Genomic DNA, 23353 nt, shown 5'->3' with positions numbered 1-23353 from the left:
TGGCTTTATACTTCCTGTTTTGCATACCAACCAATATGGGGTCACCAACAGGTTAACACTCACAACTAGGATCCGTGATTTGCAATGGATGTCATGTCTCCAATGATGAGGAGGGCTACCGAATTTACTTAGCTTAATGGAAGCACCACGATGATCATGCTAAACTAAGAAAATGATGTAGGATAGTATGAGACATCATGACTGTGTTGGATGTGAAATTTTATAAATGAGCGCATATAATATTCATGTTCTGTTACTAAATACATGTTATTTCTATCATATGATAATGTTCAAAATAAGTGAAAACTTTTTTAGAAGAACAAAAGGTTCCATTAACTACTGACAGGAAAAATAATAATTGTATGCATACATGCAGTCTCTACACTTCCGAGTGCATGTTGGACAAGTTCATAGGATTTCTAATTCTTCTCTCTATTCATCTGGGTCAACACACATCTCGGATGTCCAGATAACCTAAAATTTTAATGATGAATAAGCATGTGTTTGGTTTTGGGACGAAGTGGGTTGGGTTCGAGCCGACCCACTTTTGCGGGTTGGAGCCGACCCATCTTATGTTTGGATGAATGGGTTGGAGCCGACCCAGTATTTTGTTTGGTTGGAGAGGTTGAGAGGGTTGGATGCATGTCCTTTTAACACCGTTAGTGGTGGGTCCCACCTGTCAACCGTGGGACCCACCTGTCAGCCTCTGTTTTTTTTCTTCCTCTCCCTCCCATCTTCTTCCTCCTCTCTTCCTCCTCTCCTCCCGCACGGCTCCTCCCCGGCCGGTCCTCAGCCGCCGACGCGCCGGCCCCCCCCCCCGTCCTGCTCCCTGCGTCGCCGTCCCCCAACTGCGCTGCCACCCCTGCCTCCCCAGCTCCACGCGCGTCGCCCCGTGCCTCCCCAGCTCCCTGCGTCGCCGCCCCTGCCTCCCCAGCGGCCCAGCTCCCTGCACCGCCACCTCCCCAGATCCAACACCGCCTCCCCAGATCCCGCCGCCGCCGCCGCCTCCCCAGATCCCGCCGCCGGCAGCGGCCTCATCTCCCTCCCCGCACCGGCATGAGGGGCCGCGGCCATGGGGGCGTCGCAGAGGTGGAGGACCTGCGCCGCCGGCCATGGAGCAGGCGGCTCCGCCACCACCTTCCCGCGCCCGCCACCGCGCCACTCGTCCCCGGTCCTGGCTCCTTCCAGCGCCGCTCGTCGCCCAGCGGCGACCGCGCCAGCGCGCAGGCGAGACGACGGAGCGGACGGCGTGGGACTGGGTCCGCGCGGTCCCTCCAAATCGGCGGTATGCACTCGACCCGGACAAAAGGGGAATATTCCCCGTCTGGGTCGAATCCAACCCACTCCGTTCTGAACCAAACACGGGACGACGAGGGTCCGACCCATTCCAACCCACCTCGACCCGGTAACCAAACACACGGTAAGTCACTAGTAAGTTGGCATCTATAGATATTCAATAATGGGAAAAGTCCTATTTTCACAAAAAAAAATCGTAAAAGTTTGATTTTCAACCCACAACTACGAAATCGGACGACGAAGGCCATCCTATTGGTGGTTTTGCATTTTCTAAAAATTCAAAAAGTTTTGGTTAAATCTAAAACTCATAACTAATTTATTTTAAATAAAAAAATACATAATGCAGACGCCGTGGCCTGCCTGTTTCCTCTGCAGCGCCTTATGCTAGATCGATCGACATTGCTCGCTCCGTCCGCGTTCATCACCACCGCGCACCGTACGTCGTCATGCAACCGCCGCGCCCCGCGCATATGGCCCCGGACGACGCCGCGGTCCGCGGCATGGAGGAAGGCGACCACGCGGTGGCCCTGGGCTACCCGCTCATCGTCGGCGATGGCAACGGGAGGCAGCAGGAGCCCCTCGGTCATCCGCGTCACAGCGAGCCGCATCCGGCTCCGGCTCCGGCACCGGCACGGCGTCGCGTCCACAACTCCTCGCCGGCTCCGGGGGACGACTGCTGCTCCCCCTGTTGGACATGCTTTTTGGTGAGCATGCATGACACCTCTGCCTTTGTTGTTGCAGGTCTTCTTCACCACCGTCGTTCTCGTCCTGGTTTCTGAGCTCGTCCTGATGCTGATCCTCCAGGATTTCCCGAGCCCCGTCGCCGTGCTGCTAACTCTGCCTGCCGTCATAGTCGTCTGTGCTTGGCTGTTGTGTGTAATGGATGAGCACGGCTGCTTCGAACCGGTTCTTCTCTAGTTTTCATCTCTCTTCAATGTTTTCTCTAGTTTTCAGATTGTCACGTTTACATGCCGTATCAAGTTGTGACACTGCTTGTTACTTGTTAGACATTCAGGATTTCAGGGTTACTTTGATGTTTCAGATCTGACGATTTCGTCTGGTTCCATTACCAGCTTTGATGCGCATTCTCAAATTCTAATTTCTAAAGCGAACGCATTCGTCTGGTTCCTGTTGAAACTGAACTCCTCTGCACAAAACCTTTGCCAACGTTTCAAATAGGTCCCACAAGGCAAGGAGCCACGTGGCGACTCCCAGGACCAGCAGTCTTTAGGGCTGAGAACTTTCTCCTTTCAGAGATAAAACTCATGGCTCCTCTGCTCTCCAGCACCTTGCACACCAAGAGGTTCCATTTGGTCTCTTCCTTCCTGCCCAGATGCTGCATCTTCTCCTTGAAATGCCTGGAAATTTTAAAAATAGCAATGACAACAGGCAATATTTTCTTTTGTAAAGAAAGACATGGACATTCTCTACTCAGCTTTTTCTTCGACAGAACAGCGAAGGGATGTGCTCACCTGCAGAGAGGAACCTTGCAGGTGTCTGGAGAGAAACACATGCGAGAGTGCAGCTCGAGGAGCTGCCACATGCGCTTGCAGTTCGCACAGCCGCCAGGCACCCGCACGCTGCAACCTGAGAAGTGGCGCACGAGCAGCTCGATGCCCTTGCAGGCAGGGAACTTGCACACACCTGCTCGGCTGCCCTTGAGCGCTTGGTCTCGGGGACCTATCGTCCTGCATCCCTCTCGGCATATGTGAATTAGAGCCTCCATTGCTTCGTACAGTTGCAGATAGACCTTCTTTTCCTCCATCTTTTTAGCTCTTTCCTGCCTTTTCTGCATCAATTCAGATTATCAGGGAAAAAAAAAGGTTCAAACCCTGAAAACATGTTCAAGTGCTGAATTATTTGTGCCTCTGCAAGTTCAGACACCGAGAGCAGGCATGCGCAACTAATTAATGAGAATTAGTAGATGCAACGCAACAGAACATCAAAGATGTGCAGCTAAACCATTGGGTAGAGAACATGTCATAAAAAAACCTTGGAAACTCAAACAGGGTTGCATGCAGATGAACAGTCTGAAACTCTGAACTGAACAGATTGAAACTCTGAATGGCTAAGGGTTTTTTTTTTCTAAAGCTTCTGAGTGATGATTGTTGCAGAGAACTCACTGTATCAGCTTCGACAAGAGACTCGAGCAGCTCCTGTTCCAGGTTTGGGTTAACCCGTCTCATCACTTTCCACCCATCTGTCAGAGAGATGGTCTTGAAATCCCCGATGATCATACGGGTACAGATGAGGGAGAGCCGAGGTGCATCACACAATCCGGCAAGTTGCAGTATGTCTACCACGTTGTCAGGAGCAAGGAAGTTCCTCTCAAGTTGGTCGATGCAGACCGTCTTCAGAGATGGCACCGAGAAAACATGGGAGAGTACGAGCAAGTGCAGAACATGCTTCTTTATCTGTTCCTGCTCAAAACTTCACCGGACAAACAACATAAGCCCAACGTTTGTATCTTACTGAAAATTTCTGATCATAATGAAAAAAGGGAGCACGCTTCAGGATGAAAACAGTCTGCAGTTCTGCACTATCTTCAGCTTCAGTCGCTGAAAACAGTTTGGGCCGAAAGGCCCGAAAAGCTGATTTTCAGAGTACAGTGAATTATCTAAACGAATAACTTGATCCCGTACCGTGAAGAATAAAGAAATCTGATGAACACATGGACTGCTCCAGAAGGTGCGCCAGAAATTCGGATGCACCGAAAACCATTTGTCAGCTCAGCGTCTTCCAACATAGCTCTCAGAACAGGAGATTTGACACCCTGCAGAGGAGGAAAACATGAAGCTCTTACATAACAGCGAGCCTGCTATCCTGCAGGGATGCGAGGCCCTATCACATGAAAGATTCAGATAGCTGTACTCACAAGAACGCAAGAGTGTGACAGAATTTCACTGCCATCGTCTGTCGAAACACGGAGATCCGCCTGGTATCCCTCTAAGAATAACTTGTCCCAGGAATCCAGGATCCCTCCAGGGACACGGCTGCAAGCCGTTGTCTTCCTAGAACTTCTCCGCGCGCCATAAGAAGTTCCGGGTAGCGGAGGTGGATCAGGGGCATTACTGCAATGAAGCTGAGCATACCGGCGATGATCCGGCACAGCTTTGGTGCTTGCCAAGCTATTGGACTCAAGATGGATTTCCAACGGGCTGTCGATTGGATCGCCGTCCAAGAAGAAATCAGAAGAATCCAACTCGAGGCATTCCATCAGGTATGCGCCCCCTGATTTGACTGTGGAAGGGGAAAAATGTTAGCTGAAAATTACTACGGAGTATTACATAGCTTACGGAAACTGTACTGCAAATAGGAGTAATTGTTTGGTCAAGGCAGGTTCAGAGAGAACAAGTAGTAATAAATAACTGCCACAAGCGACAGAAAGCAAAAGTAGAGGCGAATCAATTCGTCACTAAATACTTGGTATTCCTGTGTACTGATTATGGTGCTGTTCTTTAAAGCAGAAAATCTACGAGCATATGATTTTTCTTCATGTCTTTTTTTTCCCCCAAGCCTAAAAGAAAAACTGTGATTGTGAGTCTCTCTGAAGGACTGAAGAACGTCTTAGTGCGCTCCAGCACTGCAGACTTTGAGACGAAAGAAAATTCAGTCTGAAAACCTTCACCGAAATCCCGGCAAACAAGGAATCAGAGGAATCGAAATCCAATCGATTGAGGAAGCAGAGGAAAGAATCAAAGAGAAAGCAGTATTCACAAATCGCAGCAGCGTGCTCACCTGAACAAAATCAGTCTGGGCTCTGGAGTGGGAAACTGCAGAGACTCTCTGCAAAGAGAGTGAGGTCGAGAAGGAAACGAGCTTCACCATCGCGTCCTCGTCAGCGCTCGAAAGTTTTTAAAGCCAGTCGCTGACGCCAATGCGCCTGACAAGTGTTCCCCACAAAGGCATGCCCCACATGTCATCGGGCGAGAAACACGAGGGTGCGTGCCCACCGCGGCCAACCCCACCCAAGGTCGGGCGAGACCGGGAGACGAGAGCCAGGCAGTCAGGCACGGAGAAGTGGCGGCCACCGGAGCAGAATCGGCAAGTAGCCGGACGCTGCCGCCGACTCTCGTGTCCTCACGTGGAAAGAACGCGGCGCCCAGCCACTAGCCGCGCGCCACGTGGCGAGGTGCCGGCGCCGCCCAGGCGCCCAGCGAGCTCCTGTAGTGTGTGTGTGAGAGAGAGCGAGCCTGGCCCAGCAGGACAAGAAAGGTGTGTGGTCTACCTGGATTGCTCTCTGCATCACCGGAGCGGCGGATGAAGTGAACAGAAACCGATGAATTGACCTGTCCTGGGATCTGCAGCTACAGGAGCCAGTCAAAACAGTGCTTCACATTATCCCCAACCCTACGCTCCTTCAGTGGTCGGAAAAAAAAGAGAGAATATTTGTTTTTTCAGAGCAATACCACTACGTCTAAACGGAATACCGAATACTTACGGAAGTGTTTGGTCACCGGAGCTTTGGTTCTTCATTTTTCATTCCTCACCTTTCCTTTTGGTGCTCTGGAGATCTCTGTGCTTTTTGTCTTCTTCCATGCAAGAGGGTACCGACCTCCGCTTGTGCTGTTGGCGCCGCACGCCGCGCCGGTGTCATCCATGACACGGGCTGCTACAGCGCTGCAGCACTTTTTGACATGATGTTTGCCACGATGCGAGGTGTCCACGTCCAGGCCGGCTCGCCGGGAGGCCAAAACACACAAGCTTTCAGAAGACGGATGCGTAGGTGCCAGCAGGTCGCGTTTCAGAAGACCGAAAGTGCAGAGGCAAACGGAGAGCTCTTGCTACGCAACGCTAAAAAGTTTCAGAGCCACGATTGCTCTGCCAAGAACTGGAACAATCACATCCGAAATTTTACCTTTTTGATACTTCTAGTTCAGAGGGCAACTGGCAACTGCCTTGTCAATTACCGCTGACAGACGTAACGCAGAGACCAGGAAGGAGGAAGAGCCAGGACACAAATGCCCTGTGTTCCTGCTGCAGTCGCTGTTCCGTTCACCTGTCACGCCGGTCGCCGAGCGGCTGGGGTGCCCGGTAAAGTGGGAAGTGGTGACGCTACTTCATTTTCCGAGCAACCACAGCGCAGCCTGCCGGTGCTCCGTTCGCCGACCTGGTGAAGTGGTGAGTTTTTTTTTTTTTTGACACCACCAACCTTTATTCATCAACTCGGGGTACAGAGTTACAAATACCTTCTGACGGTGATAACAACCAAACTTGTCTACCTAACTACGAGCGTCCACAGTGGAGGTGAAGTGGTGAGCTGAGGCCTTGAGGGCGGAGACCTCGATGCCGCGGCTTGAGGGCCATAGCAACAGTTGGGCAGAGGGTGGCATTTTTGGGCTGGCCTTCAGCCCACCTAGATGGGCCGGTAGGCCAAAATTTTCACCTTCCTGTTTCAAGGCCGCACCCTGATTTGGCCCACCGAAAAGCGCTTAGTGCAGGCTATCCTTCTTCCGTGCTTTTAACGACTTCATTTTTTCTGTAAAAGGATAGCTACATTTCCATGATATCTATTTTTTTTTTGCGAAATATGGTATCTCATTACTTCATGTCTACGAGAATATCAACAACATTTGCATTCTGCTTCACACTGCACTGAAAGAAAAGGGCGTATACGTGTCGTTCTGACCGATTTTACTCACAATCTGTTACAATTCGTACCAAAAAAAAATAATCAACATGGCACGTGATCCTCCACCTTAACAGCACTCAGTCTCCCCCCCGGAAGGAGACGCGTTCGCAGCGATATGTACACAAAGAAGGCGAGCAGGCCATGTCATTTCCTGTAAAACACAGGGCAACGCAGAGCAAATTTTCAGTTCATCGTGTGCGTGTTTTTGTTTCCAAGGAAATGCATGATCTTTTTCTTCTGAACATTACTGTTCACAGTTCAGTGTGAATTCTGCTCTTCACTGAGCGGTACTTAATTCGCTTAAATCGCCGGGATACCAACCAAATCTTCAGCGAGTCCTTCCAGCTCCCTTGCTTGGCGCAGTGCGCGTAGATCTTGTCCAGCCGGATGATGATCTCCGAGAACGTCGGCCGAGCCATGGCCTGAGGGTGCCAGCATTCCTCGATCAGCCTGCAGAGACCCAGGGCAGGGAAGAAGAAGAGGAGCTGTTAGATGCATTGTGGAACTCTGCATTTTCTGAAACACATGATACTGAACTGAATATGGCACGCATGAGGTGACATGAAAGGGTCCTCTCTTTTTTCGAACTCACGCTTTGAAGTCTGGGGGATAGCCCTTGAGCTTTCCCTTCAGTGATGGCCGCACCCCCTCGAACCGGATTGAGTGTCCTGAATCCTCTGGTGTTCTCACTAATCCTTCAACCATCTGATGTTTACACCACAAAGAATGAATGGCTGTAGGAACACTACGTTCCAAAACATCGAAACAATATTTTTTATTGTCCTTGTTGTTTCTGTATCCGGAATAGAAATTTACTGACCTCATAGAGGATGAAACCGAACGAGTAGGCATCGACGCTTGAGTCAAATGCGTCATTTCTGTACAGCTCAGGTGCAGTGTGGTAACCTAAACACAGGGATAGGAAGGCTATCATTTAGAGCATATTCTGGGGGAAATACATAATGGATCAGAAAATGCCATAATCTCATGCTTACTGAAGCTGTCAACAAGATCCTCTTGATGGACCAATCTCATTTTGTCAGAGCCGATCTTCGACATCCTTGTCACTCCGAATCCTGCAATTTTGAGGTTGCCTCCACTATCCAGGAAGATATTTCTGGCACCTTACCAAGATTCAAATAGTAAAGTACGGGACAACCATGAAAGACAGAATTTGAATGAAATTTGTAGCCCAAGAATGCAACAAGAGAAAAGGAGGCCTAGTTGCTTCATTTCCTCATCTTACTTTGGCTTTAGGTCGCAGTGTATGATGGGGTCCGGTTTGCACTGATGGAGATAGGCCATGCCCCTACACAGTCAAGGCAGCGAGAAGAAACATTGTTAATTAGTACCAATGTGCAATTTGACATGGACTGTTATCTTTTCCTGACAGTGTAAAGGGCTACTTCTATTAGGGACCATACGGTGTATATTGGTACTCGTCAACTCTTGTTGGAATCAGAACCTACAATTACCTGGCAATATCAAGGCCATATCTTAGCACCTTCTGACCATGTAACTTCCCTTTCTTCTGAATACAGGCGGTTAAGTCTTTCTGAATTTTTAGGGGTAAAAAAAGGAAGACGTTAATGCATCCGAAGATAACACTGATGTGCAATAGGCATAGTAGCATGTTAAGAATTACTGACGATGTTAAGATTGTAAATTTTTTTCAGGAAAAAAGTATGTGCCATTACCTCTTCATGAAGTTCAGAAACAATCATCATAGGTATGTGCTGTGTCACGGCCCCGACGAACTGAACAACATTAGGGTGCCGGACCTTCTCCAGTACAGTCAGCTCATGCCTGAAAGAGTTTCTGCAACAAAAAGAAGAGGCGATTATTGTAAAGGAAAAACTCTTTGGTAATTGAGCACAGGCATTTGCATCTTACGCGGCATCTTGATCGGAGCAGCCTTCTCTGTCAAGTATCTTTACGGAAACCTTGGTCCCATTCCATTTCGCAATATGATACATGCCCTGCAGTTCGATGTGTCATTAGTCAATTCCCCTTATCTCCCTAGCGTCACATTCCGTCCTTGAACAAATATTTGAGGAACAAAATTGTACTATATTAGAAAGAAAATTTCACCGGTGTAACATCGTGGCCGCGCCGGAATTGGACCTCGCCGGGGTTCAACTCGTACTCCGGTACCTCGCCGGGGGTCGATACCATCATCGGCGTCCTCTTGTTTTTCTGCAGAAACGATTGCAGAGCAGCAGGTGAACAGCGAATTCGCTGATGCCACGTTTGCAAGTTACCGAACAAATACTAGAAGTATCAGATGATGTGGCAAGAAAGATACCGGAATTTTTGCACCATGAGCTTTCAAGAGATCGTAGACCCTAGAGTGGCCATAGAACTTGGCATCAGCTACTGCCTATGATCGGAGAAGCAAAGGAGATCATCAATTCATCGTCTGCTGCCAAATCGATGGAAAGGAAAGTTTGGTCGGAGAACCGCGGAGATCGCCGCCGGTTAGCCGGCGCAGCTCACCGTGCTGCCCCAGCGGTCACGCGCGTCGATGTTGGCCTTCCAGTTGAGCAGCACCCGGACGACGTCGCGGTGTCCCTCGCAGGCGGCGATGTGCAGCGCGGTGCGGCCGTCGAGGTTGATGCTGTTGACGTCGACGCCGCTCCGCAGCAGGCCCTCGACCCCCATCGCGTCGCCCTGGCACGCGAAGAAGAGCAGCTGCATGGTGGCGTCCAGGTTCTCCGGCACGGTCAGGTCCTCCGCCGACGACCCCACGGGGCTCTGGCTCCGGCCGCGCCGCCGGTTCGGGTCCATGGACGACTGCCGCCCGAACAGGAACCGGCTCGTCGCCCGCCCCGTCCGCGGGGACTCCAGCGACGCCTGCCGCCGGAGCTCCGCGTTGTGCTTCATCGAGCCGCCGGATACCTGCCGGTGCAGCGCCACCTTCATGCCGTTCGCCGCCATATCCGAGCGAACCAAGTCTTCAGGAACGATCTGATCAGTGCATCCGGGAACGGGATCTCGGCGGCGGATCGGGGTCCCCGAGGCACGAGAAAGTGCGCCGGAGAGCCCCGCTGGAGATCGAGACCTTTGGCGGTAGGCTTGGGCCTCGTGAATCAGGAGAGGAGGAGAAAGAGGAGAGCGCGAGGGGAGGGGAGTGAAGAGCGGAAGGGCCCGTTTCCTTCGGGGCGAGGGGGAAGCTAAAGTTAGCTATATACGCTTATGACGCGGGTAAGATGAAATCTTTTGGCGCGTTTTTTTTTTCGAAATACCGTTGGAAAAAATGGTAACGGTCATGTCAAGAAAGGAGCCGAAATAGAGTAGGGAAGTGAGGTACATGGCTGTCACCAGCTCGGATGTCTGACAGAATAAAATTCAACGCATATAGGGTTTAATTTTTAATATAAAAAGGGTTAGTAACTGGTTTTACTTGTCTCTTCGGCGGCACCATTTTTTTAGTTTAATTACTCTTCTATCCTAGGTCGTTTTGCTGTGCATCCGACCAAAACGATATAATTTGCGACAGAAGGAGTAGTAAATTGTTTTCATTTCTCGTTCTAAAAGGAAAAATGATAAGATAAGATATTTGCTTATTTCTTAAATTAATAATTTCTTTTTCTTTCTTGATGTAAAATAAATATCTTTGCTTCGCGAGAATGGAGAATCGCTGTTGTTTTCATGCATTACTTTGAAGCCGAAGTGCGAACGGGCACATTTCTCTTCAAAATTGCACATCTTTTTCACATAATAACTAGATAATAATATGTTTACAGGAAAGTTAGGACGTATATCATTGTCGTTGAATAAGTAGATAATGATAATGGCACTTGTACGCACATGCTGACCCTTTTCCTTTCTTTTTTCACGGAAAAAATAACGCCATTTCCCCGTTCTAGAGAAACTCCGGTACTTCCATAGTACGTAAAATCTCCAATTCCTCTCAAAACAAAACCTTTTGGACGGTTGGACCCCCTATCAGGCCCCAATGCAAAAAATTTCGGTCCAAATTTAGATTTCCGAGATAAAATTGTTGGGGAGAACTTTTAATTCGACGCTGACACCGAAAGAATCGGTCGGAACTCGGAAGCTACTGATCAGCATCATCGCATCACTGTTGCCTCTCGCGCAGGCGGCGACGGCTACCTTCTGTCCTTGCATTGTACGCACACGCACAAGGGGAACTGGGGAAGGGGATCCCCACCACACGTACGTCGGCACGTCGACGCGTTTTAGTTATGGTGCACGAGTCGGGGCAACGGCGTCGCGTGCGCGCGTGCCTGGTCGCGGAAGACAAGGATGGCATGGCATCGACCGCGATCCGTGTCGAGATGGCTGATGGCTGATGGACCCTGCTGCTTTCACACAAGCTTTTGGGCGATCGGACCGGTCCTCGTCGACGACCAAGTCATGCCAGCATGGCACTATGGATTACTTCGCCGGAAATTCGCAGCATTTTTCCCGTCGTGATCCGGGACGCCCGTGCTCTACGCCTGGACAGCTCAAAAGCTCGTGATCCCGTGCCCCAAGGGGAAGCTTTCTTCCCTTTTCGTGCCTGATGGGGTGGACTGGAGTAGGGTACACAGGTACGTCGTCGAAGCGACTGCATGTGCAGGATATTTCTGTTGTTTGAAGTGAACTGGTCTTGCTCACGTCCTTGATTCCAGTGATGTGCTACCATAGCTTCGCCGGGAGATGCGCAAAGACGATCCAGTGACGTGGCATCATGACTCCACGACAGACACACGGTTTCTTTGTGTTGTTACTACTGTGGCAGCGTGGCCTACTCACAGCTTCTTTGCTTTTTACTCCTCCGCTTTCGTGGGGATGGCAATGGCGAGCACAGAACAGAGGGCCGACGACGCCCGACGCGCACGCGCTAAGCTGCGGCCCTGCGCAGACGCGTGGACGCTAACGCCGCCGACGCCGACGCCGACGCCGACGCACACCGGCGGGCGCCCACTTGGCGAGCGCGCGTCCGGTTCAACGGCTCTGGCACGTCTCCGGAACACTGGAACAGAGAGATTCCGAAGCCGACACGGTCGCGCCGCCGCGGGCGACGGCGGCGGCGGCGGCGTCCATCTTGCTACAGCCGCGAGAACGGGCGGGCCCACGTAGTTTCGATGGCGGATCGATTTGGAATCCAAGAATCTGGACCGCATCGATCGAACAGTTTTACACGGATTGTGTAGTTGGGTCCGCGCGGATGGTGTGCATCCCGAGTTAGGCCGAAGACGGTCGATGGCCGACGAATTGGTCGTACCCCCGGCCGGCGCTCGCCACGCTGCCGGCGGCGGCGGACGACTTGGCGGTTGATCGCATGGCGGCGGCAGACGATGTCTCGGACGGCCGCAACCGGGGCTCATCGACGGACGACGGCGAACATCGCAAGGTCCACGAGAACCAAATTCTCGAACGGGCCCCAACTGAAACGTGTCTCTAGTCCAGCCAGTTGCTGGGCCTCCACTTGGCCCAGGCCGCGCCGTTCCTTCAATTCGTCAGGTCGAATCGTGGCCGCAGCCTCCGGATCCAACGGCCATACATAACCCAGGCCTGGTCGGTAAACGAGATACCGTCCGTGGTGGACGGTATTTCATTTACCGTCCACCCGGAGTCCCGGACCCTCCCCGCGCGCGCTCTCCAGTTCGCCACGCCGTCGCGGTCAGCACCGGCGCACCGGCGGCCGGCTCCCACTCAGCGTCGCAGCACCTTCCCCCATAGTGTCATACCGGCGTACTCCTTGCCGGCGCGCCTCTCCTACCGCATTGCGCTCCACGGAGAGCGGCTGTGGCCATCCCGGCGTCTTCTTCCTCCCTTGCGGTGGCCATGCATGTTTGTTGCCAAGAACCAGAAGCATCACCACCGGGCACCGCGTCCTGAGCCTCACTTTCTCCTCCCGGCCGGACGCGCGCATCTCAGTCTTCACGTTCGTATCCGCCTCCCGCAGCGCCGCCGCCTCGGCGTAGAGACTCGGAGGGCCTCGCCGCCCGACGCCGCGGTGATGCTGACTGCTTCCGTGACCTCGGCGAGGTTGGAACTCTGTGAAATTTGGTTCGGGTTCGTTCCTCCACGTCCCGGCCAGTCTCCTTCTCTCTACCAGGAGCCCAGAGGCCTCTCCGGTCTCCGCCGCGCCGCCGCTGCTCTAGGCTCCCGAAGTTTTCGCGTATGAGCTGCGAGCCTGGCGGTTGTAGTTGAGGAGAATTCAGTCACTTCCCGCATTGGATGGTGATGTCAGTCAGATATGGCACCTGTCGAGCGATGTCGGAAGGGAGGGATATAGGCCCTGAAACCATGGCATACAAAATTCCAAACAGGCCGCGCCACACTTTTAAATCTGGAGAATTTTTGTGAAATTCGATTTGCGAGGAGCGTATGATTGGATGGTGATCTAATTCATAAGACAGTTGACCTTTTGTTTCAGAGAGGAAAGCAGTCACCTACCGTCCGTACAAAACAAGGTCTTATCCCAGATTTAGTTCAAATCTGAGATATGCACGATTATGGTCAATCAGAACTACAAGATACCTTCTGCAATTCAGCTCTTGGTGGGTACAATTCCATTCCATCCCGGGCGTTGACAAACTAGCAGTTTCCACGACGCCACAACTACCCGGCGTTGCGTCTGTTCTTGGCTGCAGGCCTGCAGCAGCCAGGCCCGCGCGATGGCCATGGCGACCGCGCTACGGTCCTCGCCGCTCGTCCCGCAGCATCGACCACGCTTCCCTGTCTCGGCGGTGGCGCCATGGCTCGTCATGCTCCTGGCCCTGGCAGCCTTGTCCTGCTCATCGCCGGTGGCGGTGGCGGCGGGCTCTCCGGAGGTCGTCGAGCTGACCCTCCTCGCAAACGCTCAGGAGAAGGGCGCGGGTATTTTCAGCTAACCATATTCGCTTCCTTCAGATCATTTTGTAGCGTGTTCTTGATTGCGTGTGGATGCACGTCGTCACAGTTTGCTTGGACGGTAGCCCGCCGGCTTACCACCTCCAGAGAGGCTTCGGCTCCGGAAAACACAGCTGGATCGTCAATCTTGAGGTGACCAGTCAATCCTTTGTGTATGTGTGAAAATTGTTGAAAATTTGAAACTGCTAGTCTGCGATGAATATTGTGCTTCTTTCTAGCATGAGTTTTTTTTTTTAAAAATCCATTAGACTCAATGCAGTTTCAGTATTGATTGTGCATGATTATGAATATTATGAATAAAACTCAGGGAGGTGCATGGTGCAACACCACGGAAGATTGTTCTGACCGCAGAATGACCGACCTTGGTTCATCCAAATTCATGAAAGCAATAGAGTTTGAGGGGATACTCAGCAACAAGCGCTCACAAAATCCCTGTACGTAAATAAAGATGCCTCCTCTTTCATGGATCCTCTGCTGATTGGACTAGCTTTAGATTGAGCTTGATGCTTCAGATGTCTGTTCAATGGGTTTTGTACTAATTCAATTCAATGGGTTGCGTGATCAGATTTCTACAACTGGAATAAAGTTGACGTAAGGTACTGTGACGGAGGATCATTTGCTGGAGATGCTGAGGGCAAAGATCGGGTGATTATTCTTCCGTGAATTCTGATTTTAGCCGCCGGCCTATGTTCATTACCCAAACTGATGGTGTAATGCCATTGATGCAGAATGGAACAAAACTTTTCTTCAGAGGATTGCGTATCTGGGAAGCCGTCGTTGACGAACTCATGGGGAAAGGACTGGCCACTGCTAAACAGGTTAATTGTGCTATCGATTTTGTAAAAATCATCCACAAAGATTATTAGCCTTTGTGGCAACCTCGCCACACAGCTTGTGAGCAGAGCCATGTCCAACGTCATTTTTCAGGCCTTACTTTCAGGTTGTTCTGCTGGTGGCCTTGCTGCCCTACTGCACTGCGATGATTTCCGTGCACGATTCCCTCAGGAGGTTCCAGTAAAATGCCTTTCGGATTCTGGATTCTTTCTTGATGTGTAAGGCTTCGAAAACTATTCATCATTGGTTGATGTAGTGGCTAGGATAGTGAGCTTTGAAAACTACTAGTAACATCGCACCTTTTCCTGAATTAAGTACCTGTTTTCTTTATGCCACAGAAAGGATTTATCAGGGGAAAGGTTCATGCGGTCGATCTTCAGTGGAGTTGTTCACCTTCAGGTTAGCTTAAAAAATTCGTTAATTTCCTCAACATTATGCCTTTTTTTTTCCTTTCGGGATGCATGTTTCCTCTGAGCAAACGTTTCTGAATATTTTCCCAGAATGTTAGAGAAGTTTTGCCCAAGGACTGCATTGCAGAGAAGGAGCCAATAGAGGTAGTTTTTATTACCTAGGGAATTCACTTCTTGACCTATATGCTGCCAAGTTCTCTTCGATTTGCTAACATGTTCTTTGCTCCAGTGTTTCTTTCCTGCTGAGCTTATTAAGAGTATAAGCACCCCCACATTTATCCGGAACTCTGGTTACGATTCATATCAGGTGATTGCAGTCTTTATCTGTTAATTTTTCATTCTACTTGTCACATGGCTAAGATCCTAGCTGCTCTCTAGGTAGGAAATGTAGTGGCGCCAGGCGGATCTGATCCTGGACAGTCATGGTCGCGTTGCAAAGCTGATATTCGAAACTGTACTTCCACACAAATCGAGGCAATGAATGGTTAGCCTAGTTCGTCAATCTCCTAGGTTCAATTTGTACCCTCATCTGGTGGCTGTCATGTCGATTTTCCTTCTACATGCTGTAGAATTCAGGAAGGAATTTGTCGAGGCTTTGAAGGTTGCTCAATGCAAGAGCAACTGGGGGCTGTTCATCGACTCCTGCTTCAACCACTGTCAGACGCCATTCAGAATCACATGGCATTCGCAGATCTCCCTGAGGCTTGGTAATAAGGTGAGGTTCAAGACACTTTTACCCTAAAGTTGCATAATTTTAATCGCACCTAGTGCTGCCGTTTCGTCTCTGCGTCTTTTTTGAATTGGATTGGTGTATGTTTTGGTTTCAATTTCTCTTTGTTTCTACGGAACAGACGATCGCCGAAGCTGTTGCGGACTGGTATGTTGGTGGAGGCCATGGAGTAAAAGAGATTGACTGCGAGTATCCATGCATTAACCCCACTTGTAGCAGTCAGCTCGACCTGTAACGGGAGGAGTTTTACATGAACATTTCTTTTACATGAACATTTCTTCAAAATTAATAAAACTTCCTTTATCGGAAAAAGAGACAGGTTTACATGAACATTTCTTTTCTTTTTTAGAAACAAAACACGAACATTTTAGATTTCACAGTTGCCACTTGTGATCTCCATTGCGGGCTCCATCGAATGCTAAGGCGTAACACACATTACAAAATGTTTTCCTTCCCATGTTCTGTGCGAATCTCGGTGCGATTCCAATGGTACATTGCGTAGTGACAACCTGACAGGTGCCATTGGTTAAAAACTGCCTTTTTTTCCGGTTGATTGTTGGAGTCTTGTACAGGATGGGAGCCGCTTGGCCTTGTGATACATGCGTGCCAACGACTGGTGAGGATAGTGACATGAATCAATCTGGTTTTAAGTGGCAAGAAAGATCACACGCAACAGGTCTGAAAGCGGAGCGCACTTAGCCGTAATTAGTCACTCTCGACAGGTACGTTTATGTAGCATTGTAGCTCCATCAGACAAATATTTGTTTTTCGAAATACAAATATTAAGCGACTATATCCAGAACGTCACTTACTACTCTTTTTCTTAAGAGGAATCGAGTTGCAGGTAGCAGCTGACTTATAGCTGCCAGGACTAACAGCATGCTGACGTGGACGTGGATTTGATTTTGAGGTGAGCTGTTGCAGAGAAAGACGCCACCACGTTCTTCTCCACGAATCTCCATCCGCTTGAGGTCCAAGCAGATGGCTTGGTGGGCGCTGTCCGCATCGGCTACGGCGACCTGTGGTATGGCCCGCCAGAGCGCCAGCGCAAGGCCGGAGACAGGTTGTTGGTGAGCAGCTAATTTCAATTTCAACCATGTTCTCCACTCTCCAACCGCACAAAAAGGCCATGGCGACCGAGCTGCTGTCCCCCCTCCTCCCGCAGCGTCGACGGGGCCTGGCTGTCGCCGCGGCGGCGCCCCTGCTCCTGCTCCTCCTGGTCGTTGTCGTCTTCTCCCGCTCACGGCTGACGGTGAGCTCCCCGGAGCGCGTCGACCTGACCCTCGTCGCCGGGGCTCGGGAGAAGGGCGCGGGTACTTGGTCCCCTAACTGTAGCCTCATTTCCCTTTTAACCTTCCATGTCTGGAACTAGTTATTGATAGACCTGTATCATGCCGTTGCAGTGTGCTTGGATGGGAGCCCGCCTGGTTACCACCTGCGGAGAGGCTTCGGCTCCGGAGCTCACAACTGGCTCATCTACCTTCAGGTGACCGAATGTTCTTTTCCTATTGTGAGTTGCCATTGCTTTCATCAGTTTCATGTATGTATAACGTGCATCTCAGAGGCTCCTACACAAACGGTCGTCTCATGTTCATCCTGAACAATTTGGTTAACTGAAATCTGTAAAGAAATACTATCCGTCTTTGGATGAAAAGGTAGCTGAGAACTAAGATAGTAAACCCGGGTGACAAAAAAAAATGGTTATACTTAAGTGACTTCTTTCCTGCTGATGGGATAAGACGTCTAGTAGGCTTACTGCTTACAGATTTTCCATTGATAAAATCTCAGGGAGGAGCTTGGTGCAACACCACACAAAGTTGCTCCGAGCGCAAAAGGAGCAGCTTAGGTTCATCTAAGTTTATGAGAGCATTAAAGTTCTCTGGGATACTCAGCAATGACCACCTAGAAAATCCTGGTATACAAAGTTGCTTCTGTCATGGCTTTCTACTGATACATTAGTCTTCATCAAGATGCTTCTTTTAGGGAGCAATCTGCTATATTAGTCCCAATTATTCATTTTGGAATTTGGACTAATGCAGATGCAGCATCGCTTTGTGTTGGTCTTTTTCTGATCATAAATATTTTGAATTGAGTTGGGAGGATTGCACTAAATTTTGTCTGTCGTGATCAGATTTCTACGACTGGAATATAGTTGTTGTAAGGTACTGCGATGGGGCATCATTTGCTGGGGATGCAGAGGGTGAAGATTTGGTGAATTTCTGAATTCTGATTTCAGCTGCCCATTTAAATTCCTCAAACTGATGGTGTACTAGCATTTGTATAGGATGGAACCAAACTTTTCTTCAGAGGATTGCGCATCTGGGAAGCAGTTATTGATGAACTCATGGGAAAAGGAATGGACATTGCTCAACAGGTTTTCATTGATTTCGTACGATTAGTCCAAGAATTGCACAAGGCTTGACCACACAAGTCCCAATCAAGAGCCATGTGGCCATGTCCAACTTTGCTTTCCCTTCACTTTCCAGGCTTTGCTTACAGGCTGTTCTGCTGGTTCTCTAGCTGCATTACTGCACTGTGATAATTTTCGTGGACGGTTTCCTCAAGAGGTTGCAGTTAAATGCCTTTCTGATGCTGGTTTTTTTATTGACGTGTAAGTCTCTAAAAATTAGTACAGCCCATTAGTAGCATTGTAATTGTATAAATGAAGAACATTTCTCTGCCACAGGAAGGATTTATCTGGAGAAAGGTCCATGAGGTCACTCATCAATGGAGTAGTTCACCTTCAGGTTAGCCGCAGACCATAGTCAATTACTTTCAAGAGATCCTGTTGATTGAATGACTTTTTTTAAAAAAATTCTTTCAGAATGTTAGAGAAGTTCTACCCAAAGACTGCCTCCAAAATAAGGATCCAACAGAGGTATGTTCCCATATCTAATTCAATAATCTTTATGATGTTTCTTAATTCATTTTGCTGACATGTTGCTCCCAGTGTTTCTTTGCTTCTGAACTGATTAAGAGCATCAGCACCCCCACATTTATTCTGAACTCCGATTACGATTCTTGGCAGGTAATTTCAACCTCTATGTTTCTTCCCGCTTGTCAAATGATTAAAACCTAACTGTTTCTTCTATCTAGATACGAAATGTTCTCGCACCAAGTGGGTCCTATCCTCAACAGGCATGGTCAAGTTGCAAAGCAGATATTCGGAACTGTAGTTCCACACAAATTGACGTACTACATGGTCAGTCAAGCTTGTCAATCTCTTTTCTTTCTACACTCATCGGTGATCCTGTTTTCCTTGACGCTGCAGGATTTCATTCTTTGTGTTGTAGGATTCAAGAACAAATTAGTCAGTGAAATGAAGGTTGCTGAAGATAACAAGAACTGGGGGCTGTTCATTGATTCATGCTTCACCCACTGTCAAACACCATTCCATATCACATGGCATTCTCCGATCTCACCAAGACTTGGTGACAAGGTGAGGTTTAGATCATTTGAACCATACTGCAATAGCAAAGCTACTGTAGGTTTTCTATGTCTTTACTTGGACTGATATCTTCCAAATTCCTTCTGTTGTTTACATAACAGACTATCGCAGAGACTGTTGGGGATTGGTATTTTGGTAGAAGGCAAGACGTGAAACAGATCGACTGCGAGTATCCATGTAACCCCACATGCAGCAGTCGTCTGCCTACTGCTTGATTCACACAGGACTGCTTTCAGATCACCAGTCTTTCCTTTTTTTCGAGAATACGCAGGAGAGCTGCGTATCTTTGCATTAAGAAGAAATAACAAAGAGATCACCAGTCTTTCCTAATCTCAAAGTTTTTTTTACCTCAGTTACAGCTTTGTTTTGCTGAGGATTCATAAGGAAAAATTTTTCTGCTGATAAGACCTGCATTAAACTGAACGCGACTTGAAATCCTAGTAGTTGTACTTCACATCAACAGCATTCGTGAGTCAGAACTGATATGCACTAAAATGTTCAGGAACTTTCCCTTATCATTTCCTCATTCAAAGGCCTCGAGCTGCTTCCAAACTCCGGAGAGGCAAAGAAACAATCCAGGATTCAAAATTGTGTATCCTCAGGCGGTGGTATGAATGCAAATCCCCCTTCTCAGAAGTACAATCAGTGAATGCTATGAACTTCTCGTGCACATCACAGTTATGGGAACAATTTCTGGAAAAAGAGCATGGAAGCTAGATATTGCGCATTTAACAAGATACTGAGGAAATATGTACTGGATCAAATGAAATGTGGATGTGGATTTGTGGAGCAAGTGCAAAATTTGCAAATTGAGTAAGCAAATTCCACCCCAGAGTGTCGCTGTGTTGTGCCCTCGCTTGCTCCAGTTCTACTCGCCGTTTGATGATGCTCCAGTGTCCCCGGGTGATTCGCGTGGGCTCTGGGCTCACTGGCACCAACAAGCCCAAGCCCATATGCGAAACTGAATAGGCCTTACAGCCCACTTCCCACATTGGTCAGCAAAGCAACATAGTAAGGTTGACCGAGCCGTATGCTGCGGACTGATTGCTTAACTGAAAATTTCTTCTTCTTTTTTTTGTTTCCCCCCTAAGAACACAAAATCTGACATACTGTTTGCGATTTGGAGAATAAACTTCATTATCTTTTGGGATCTGGAACAAGTCTGCTACTCTGCTATCCTGCATAGTTTGGACCACGTAATTTTTTTTCTCTCCCAGGAATCGCGTAAATGTTTGACTATGCAATGCTGCCAGTTGGGTGGGGAATGGGAGCGAGTGGTGTACTGACGTGGATGTTGGATTCGGAGGTGCAGACGTGCAGTTGTTGTAGAGAACTTTCACCACGCTCCACAGCTTGATTGAGAGTCGTCGATTTCCTCTTCTAATAAAAATTACGGCAATTCAATAAGAGAGTCGTCGATTTGACTGCGCGATTCGGTGCGGTCCACATCGGCGAGCTGCGGTTATGGCCCGCCAAGAGTATCCGACGATCAAATAAGTCAGCCCGGGCTTTGGCCTTTCTCACATGATCACCCGCGCGCGATGACCATGGCGATCGAGCTGCTGCTCCGGCAGCGACGGCGGGGCATCGCTGTCGCCGCGGCGGCGCCGCTGCTCTTGATCCTGACCGTTGCCACCTTCTCCTGCTCGCCGGTGGCGGCGACGGCGAGCTCTCCGGAGCTCGTCGAGCTGACCCTCCTCGCCGGAGCTCGAGAGAAGGGCGCAGGTATTCTTCGTTCCCCTCCTTTCCTTTTCAGTCGACGGTATGTCTGGAGAAGCTGGTTGCTGAGAGACCTGTATCATGTCGTTGCAGTGTGCTTGGATGGGAGCCCGCCTGGTTACCACCTGCAGAGAGGATCCGGCTCCGGCGCCCACAACTGGCTCGTCTATCTTCAGGTGACCTGTTTTTTTTTCCCCCGTAGAAAATTGCTGCGTTTCCATGAATCTAAAATGCATCTCAAGGATGCTGGCTGAAATCCGCAAGCGAGCTGAGAATTGAGATGGCTAACCGCTAACCTGTGTGACAAAATTGGTTTTAGTTAACCGAGTTCTTTCCAGCGATGGGATAGGGATCCTATTAGAATGGAGACACTGTTACTGATTTTGTATTACAAATCTCAGGGAGGAGGATGGTGCAACACCACGAAAAGTTGTTCCGAGCGCAAAATGACGGAATTTGGTTCATCTAAATTTATGGAAGCAGTAGAGTTCACTGGGATACTCAGCAATCGGCACCGAGAAAATCCTGGTATAAAAGAAGTTTCTTCTGGATCAGATTTTGAATTGAGTTGTGATCTCCATACCTTTAGAATGTGCCCTCGCATGCATTAATTCCAATGAGTCATGATCAGATTTCCACAACTGGAATATAGTAGTTATAAGGTACTGCGACGGGGCATCATTTGCTGGGGATGCAGAGGGTGAAGATCTGGTGAATTTTCTGAATTCTGAATTTGAGCTTCCCATCTTAATTCATCAAACTGATGGTGTATGGGCATTCATGTAAGGATGGAACCAAACTTTTCTTCAGAGGATTGCGCATCTGGGAAGCAGTTGTTGATGAACTCATGGCAAAAGGACTGGATACTGCTAAACAGGTTTATGTTGGTTCCATATAATTTGAGTATTTGACAAAGAATTTTATAAACCTTTAGCACCAGTAATCTGACCACAAATCCTAATCAAGAGTCATGTCCAACTTCATTTTCTCTCCATACTTTCAGGCCATGCTTACAGGTTGTTCTGCTGGTAGTCTGGCTGCACTATTGCACTGTGATAACTTTCGTGAACGATTTCCTAAAGATGTTTCAGTTAAATGCCTTTCTGATGCTGGGTTTTTTATTGACGAGTAAGGCTCTAAAAATTAGTGTAGCCCATTAGCATTGCACCAGTACTAAATGAAGTGCAATTTTTCTGCCACAGAAAGGATTTATCTGGAGAAAGGTCCTTGCGGTCACTCATCAATGGAATAGTCCACCTTCAGGTTTGCCATGGAACAGAGTACTTCGCCTTTAAGAGATCCCATTCCAGGATGCATGTCACAAAACAGTTCCACACACACAATATGGTAGTAAATGTTGATTGGATCACATTTTTTTTTGAATTCCTTTCAGAATGTTAGAGAAGCTTTGCCCAAGGGCTGCCTTGCAAATAAGGATCCAACAGAGGTATCTTCCCAATATCTAATTTAGTTCTCTTTGTGGTTTTCCTAAATTCACTTACTGACATGTTGTTACTCCAGTGTTTCTTTCCTCCTGAACTGATAAAGAGCATCAGCACCCCCACATTTATTCTGAATTCTGATTACGATTCTTGGCAGGTGGTTTCAATCTTTAAGTTTCTTACCACTTGTCAAAAGGTTAAAACTCCTAACTGCTTCTTCTCTTCAGATACGAAACGCTCTTGCGCCAAATGGATCCTATCCTGGACAGGCATGGTCCAGTTGCAAAGCAGATATTCGGAACTGCAGTTCCACACAAATTGATGTACTGCACGGTCAGCGTAGCTTTCTAATCTCTTTGTTCTTGATGCTAATTTGGTGGTCATGCTGTTTCTTAGACGCTTTAGGTTCCATTCTTCATGCTGCAGGATTCAGGAAGAAATTAGTCAGTGAATTGAAGGTTGCTGAACATAACAGGGATTGGGGGCTGTTCATTGATTCATGCTTCACCCACTGTCAAACACCATTCAGAATCTCATGGATCTCACGGATCTCCCCAAGACTTGGTAATAAGGTGAGGTTTAGATCACTGAACTATACACTACGAAAATGCAATACTGTTGGTTTCCTGTCTCTATTGCCTGGATTAATATCTCCTGAATTCTTTCGCTTTTTCCCCTCTGGCATGACAGACTATCGCAGAGGCTGTTGGGGATTGGTATTTTGGTAGAAGGGAAGAAGTGAAATATATTGACTGCGAGTATCCATGTAACCCCACATGCAGCAGCCGTCTGCCTAGTGCTTAATCTATAAAGGACCGCACTGATTACAGGTCTTTCCCCATTTTCACAGTTTTTAACCTCAATTCTAACTTTGTCTTGTCGAGGTTTCAAAAAGAGACTTTATTTTGTTGATAAGACCTGCATTAAACTAAACACGATTTGAAGTACTATTAGTCGTACTTCACATCAACACAA

At 48.7% G+C, this 23353-nt stretch overlaps 5 protein-coding genes across 12 annotated transcripts; 3 read left to right on the top strand and 2 right to left on the bottom strand.

Moving 5' to 3' along the window:
* Positions 1 to 776: 776 nt before the first annotated feature.
* Positions 777 to 2337, top strand: LOC101755302. 2 transcript variants are annotated; one of them, XM_004970815.4, is made up of 2 exons: positions 777 to 1420; positions 1643 to 2337. In XM_004970815.4, the coding sequence occupies exons 1-2, from the start codon at positions 1057 to 1059 to the stop codon at positions 2002 to 2004; spliced, it is 726 nt and encodes a 241-aa protein (XP_004970872.1). In that variant the 5' UTR covers positions 777 to 1056; the 3' UTR covers positions 2005 to 2337. The 2 variants fall into 2 exon arrangements, with proteins under 2 accessions (XP_004970872.1, XP_004970871.1); XM_004970814.3 differs by having other exon boundaries at positions 782 to 1420; positions 1672 to 2337.
* Positions 2338 to 2395: 58 nt separating this feature from the next.
* LOC101755977 (BTB/POZ and TAZ domain-containing protein 3) lies at positions 2396 to 5167 on the bottom strand. The gene is made up of 6 exons (XM_004970817.2): positions 5035 to 5167; positions 4172 to 4536; positions 3939 to 4069; positions 3420 to 3726; positions 2769 to 3085; positions 2396 to 2654 (listed from the first exon to the last, which is right to left on the bottom strand). The coding sequence occupies exons 2-6, from the start codon at positions 4511 to 4513 to the stop codon at positions 2468 to 2470; spliced, it is 1284 nt and encodes a 427-aa protein (XP_004970874.1). The 5' UTR covers positions 4514 to 4536; positions 5035 to 5167; the 3' UTR covers positions 2396 to 2467.
* A 1680-nt stretch (positions 5168 to 6847) lies between these two features.
* On the bottom strand, positions 6848 to 10072 carry LOC101754622 (serine/threonine-protein kinase STY8). Of its 3 annotated transcripts, none has more exons than XM_022826451.1 (12): positions 9425 to 10072; positions 9234 to 9308; positions 9020 to 9124; positions 8822 to 8907; positions 8626 to 8746; positions 8404 to 8483; positions 8175 to 8237; positions 7924 to 8045; positions 7749 to 7834; positions 7521 to 7633; positions 7177 to 7378; positions 6848 to 7079 (listed from the first exon to the last, which is right to left on the bottom strand). In XM_022826451.1, the coding sequence occupies exons 1-11, from the start codon at positions 9863 to 9865 to the stop codon at positions 7180 to 7182; spliced, it is 1491 nt and encodes a 496-aa protein (XP_022682186.1). In that variant the 5' UTR covers positions 9866 to 10072; the 3' UTR covers positions 6848 to 7079; positions 7177 to 7179. The 3 variants fall into 3 exon arrangements, with proteins under 3 accessions (XP_022682186.1, XP_004970870.1, XP_004970869.1); XM_004970813.4 differs by having other exon boundaries at positions 7250 to 7378; XM_004970812.4 differs by having other exon boundaries at positions 6848 to 7378.
* Positions 10073 to 13140: 3068 nt separating this feature from the next.
* On the top strand, positions 13141 to 19547 carry LOC101752723 (pectin acetylesterase 5). 4 transcript variants are annotated; one of them, XR_002677637.1, is made up of 14 exons: positions 13141 to 13762; positions 13845 to 13927; positions 14103 to 14229; positions 14361 to 14440; positions 14524 to 14613; positions 14723 to 14847; positions 14968 to 15028; positions 15130 to 15183; positions 15269 to 15346; positions 15418 to 15523; positions 15609 to 15754; positions 15891 to 17082; positions 17173 to 17255; positions 17558 to 17596. XR_002677637.1 is itself a non-coding variant. In XM_022826414.1 (12 exons), the coding sequence occupies exons 1-12, from the start codon at positions 13561 to 13563 to the stop codon at positions 19430 to 19432; spliced, it is 1266 nt and encodes a 421-aa protein (XP_022682149.1). In that variant the 5' UTR covers positions 13459 to 13560; the 3' UTR covers positions 19433 to 19547. The 4 variants fall into 4 exon arrangements, 3 of the variants coding, with proteins under 3 accessions (XP_022682149.1, XP_022682150.1, XP_004970863.1); XM_022826414.1 differs by lacking the exons at positions 13845 to 13927; positions 14103 to 14229; positions 14361 to 14440; ... (6 more) ...; positions 15609 to 15754; positions 15891 to 17082 and adding exons at positions 17901 to 17980; positions 18054 to 18143; positions 18256 to 18380; ... (4 more) ...; positions 19063 to 19208; positions 19319 to 19547 and having other exon boundaries at positions 13459 to 13762; positions 17558 to 17684; XM_004970806.3 differs by lacking the exons at positions 13141 to 13762; positions 13845 to 13927; positions 14103 to 14229; ... (6 more) ...; positions 15418 to 15523; positions 15609 to 15754 and adding exons at positions 17901 to 17980; positions 18054 to 18143; positions 18256 to 18380; ... (4 more) ...; positions 19063 to 19208; positions 19319 to 19547 and having other exon boundaries at positions 16714 to 17082; positions 17558 to 17684.
* An 821-nt stretch (positions 19548 to 20368) lies between these two features.
* Positions 20369 to 23353, top strand: LOC101753135 (pectin acetylesterase 5). 2 transcript variants are annotated; one of them, XM_004970807.4, is made up of 12 exons: positions 20369 to 20942; positions 21030 to 21112; positions 21338 to 21464; positions 21568 to 21647; positions 21724 to 21813; positions 21940 to 22064; positions 22139 to 22199; positions 22330 to 22383; positions 22458 to 22535; positions 22606 to 22711; positions 22805 to 22950; positions 23069 to 23353. In XM_004970807.4, exons 1-12 carry the CDS (start codon positions 20759 to 20761, stop codon positions 23180 to 23182), a joined length of 1248 nt encoding a protein of 415 aa, XP_004970864.1. In that variant the 5' UTR covers positions 20369 to 20758; the 3' UTR covers positions 23183 to 23353. The 2 variants fall into 2 exon arrangements, with proteins under 2 accessions (XP_004970864.1, XP_004970865.1); XM_004970808.3 differs by lacking the exon at positions 22458 to 22535.

The sequence above is a fragment of the Setaria italica genome, chromosome V, assembly GCF_000263155.2.
Source record: "Setaria italica strain Yugu1 chromosome V, Setaria_italica_v2.0, whole genome shotgun sequence".
Classification (NCBI taxonomy): Eukaryota; Viridiplantae; Streptophyta; class Magnoliopsida; order Poales; family Poaceae; genus Setaria; species Setaria italica.
Note: the sequence above shows the minus strand (reverse complement) of the source record. Positions and strands in the feature narration are given on the sequence as shown.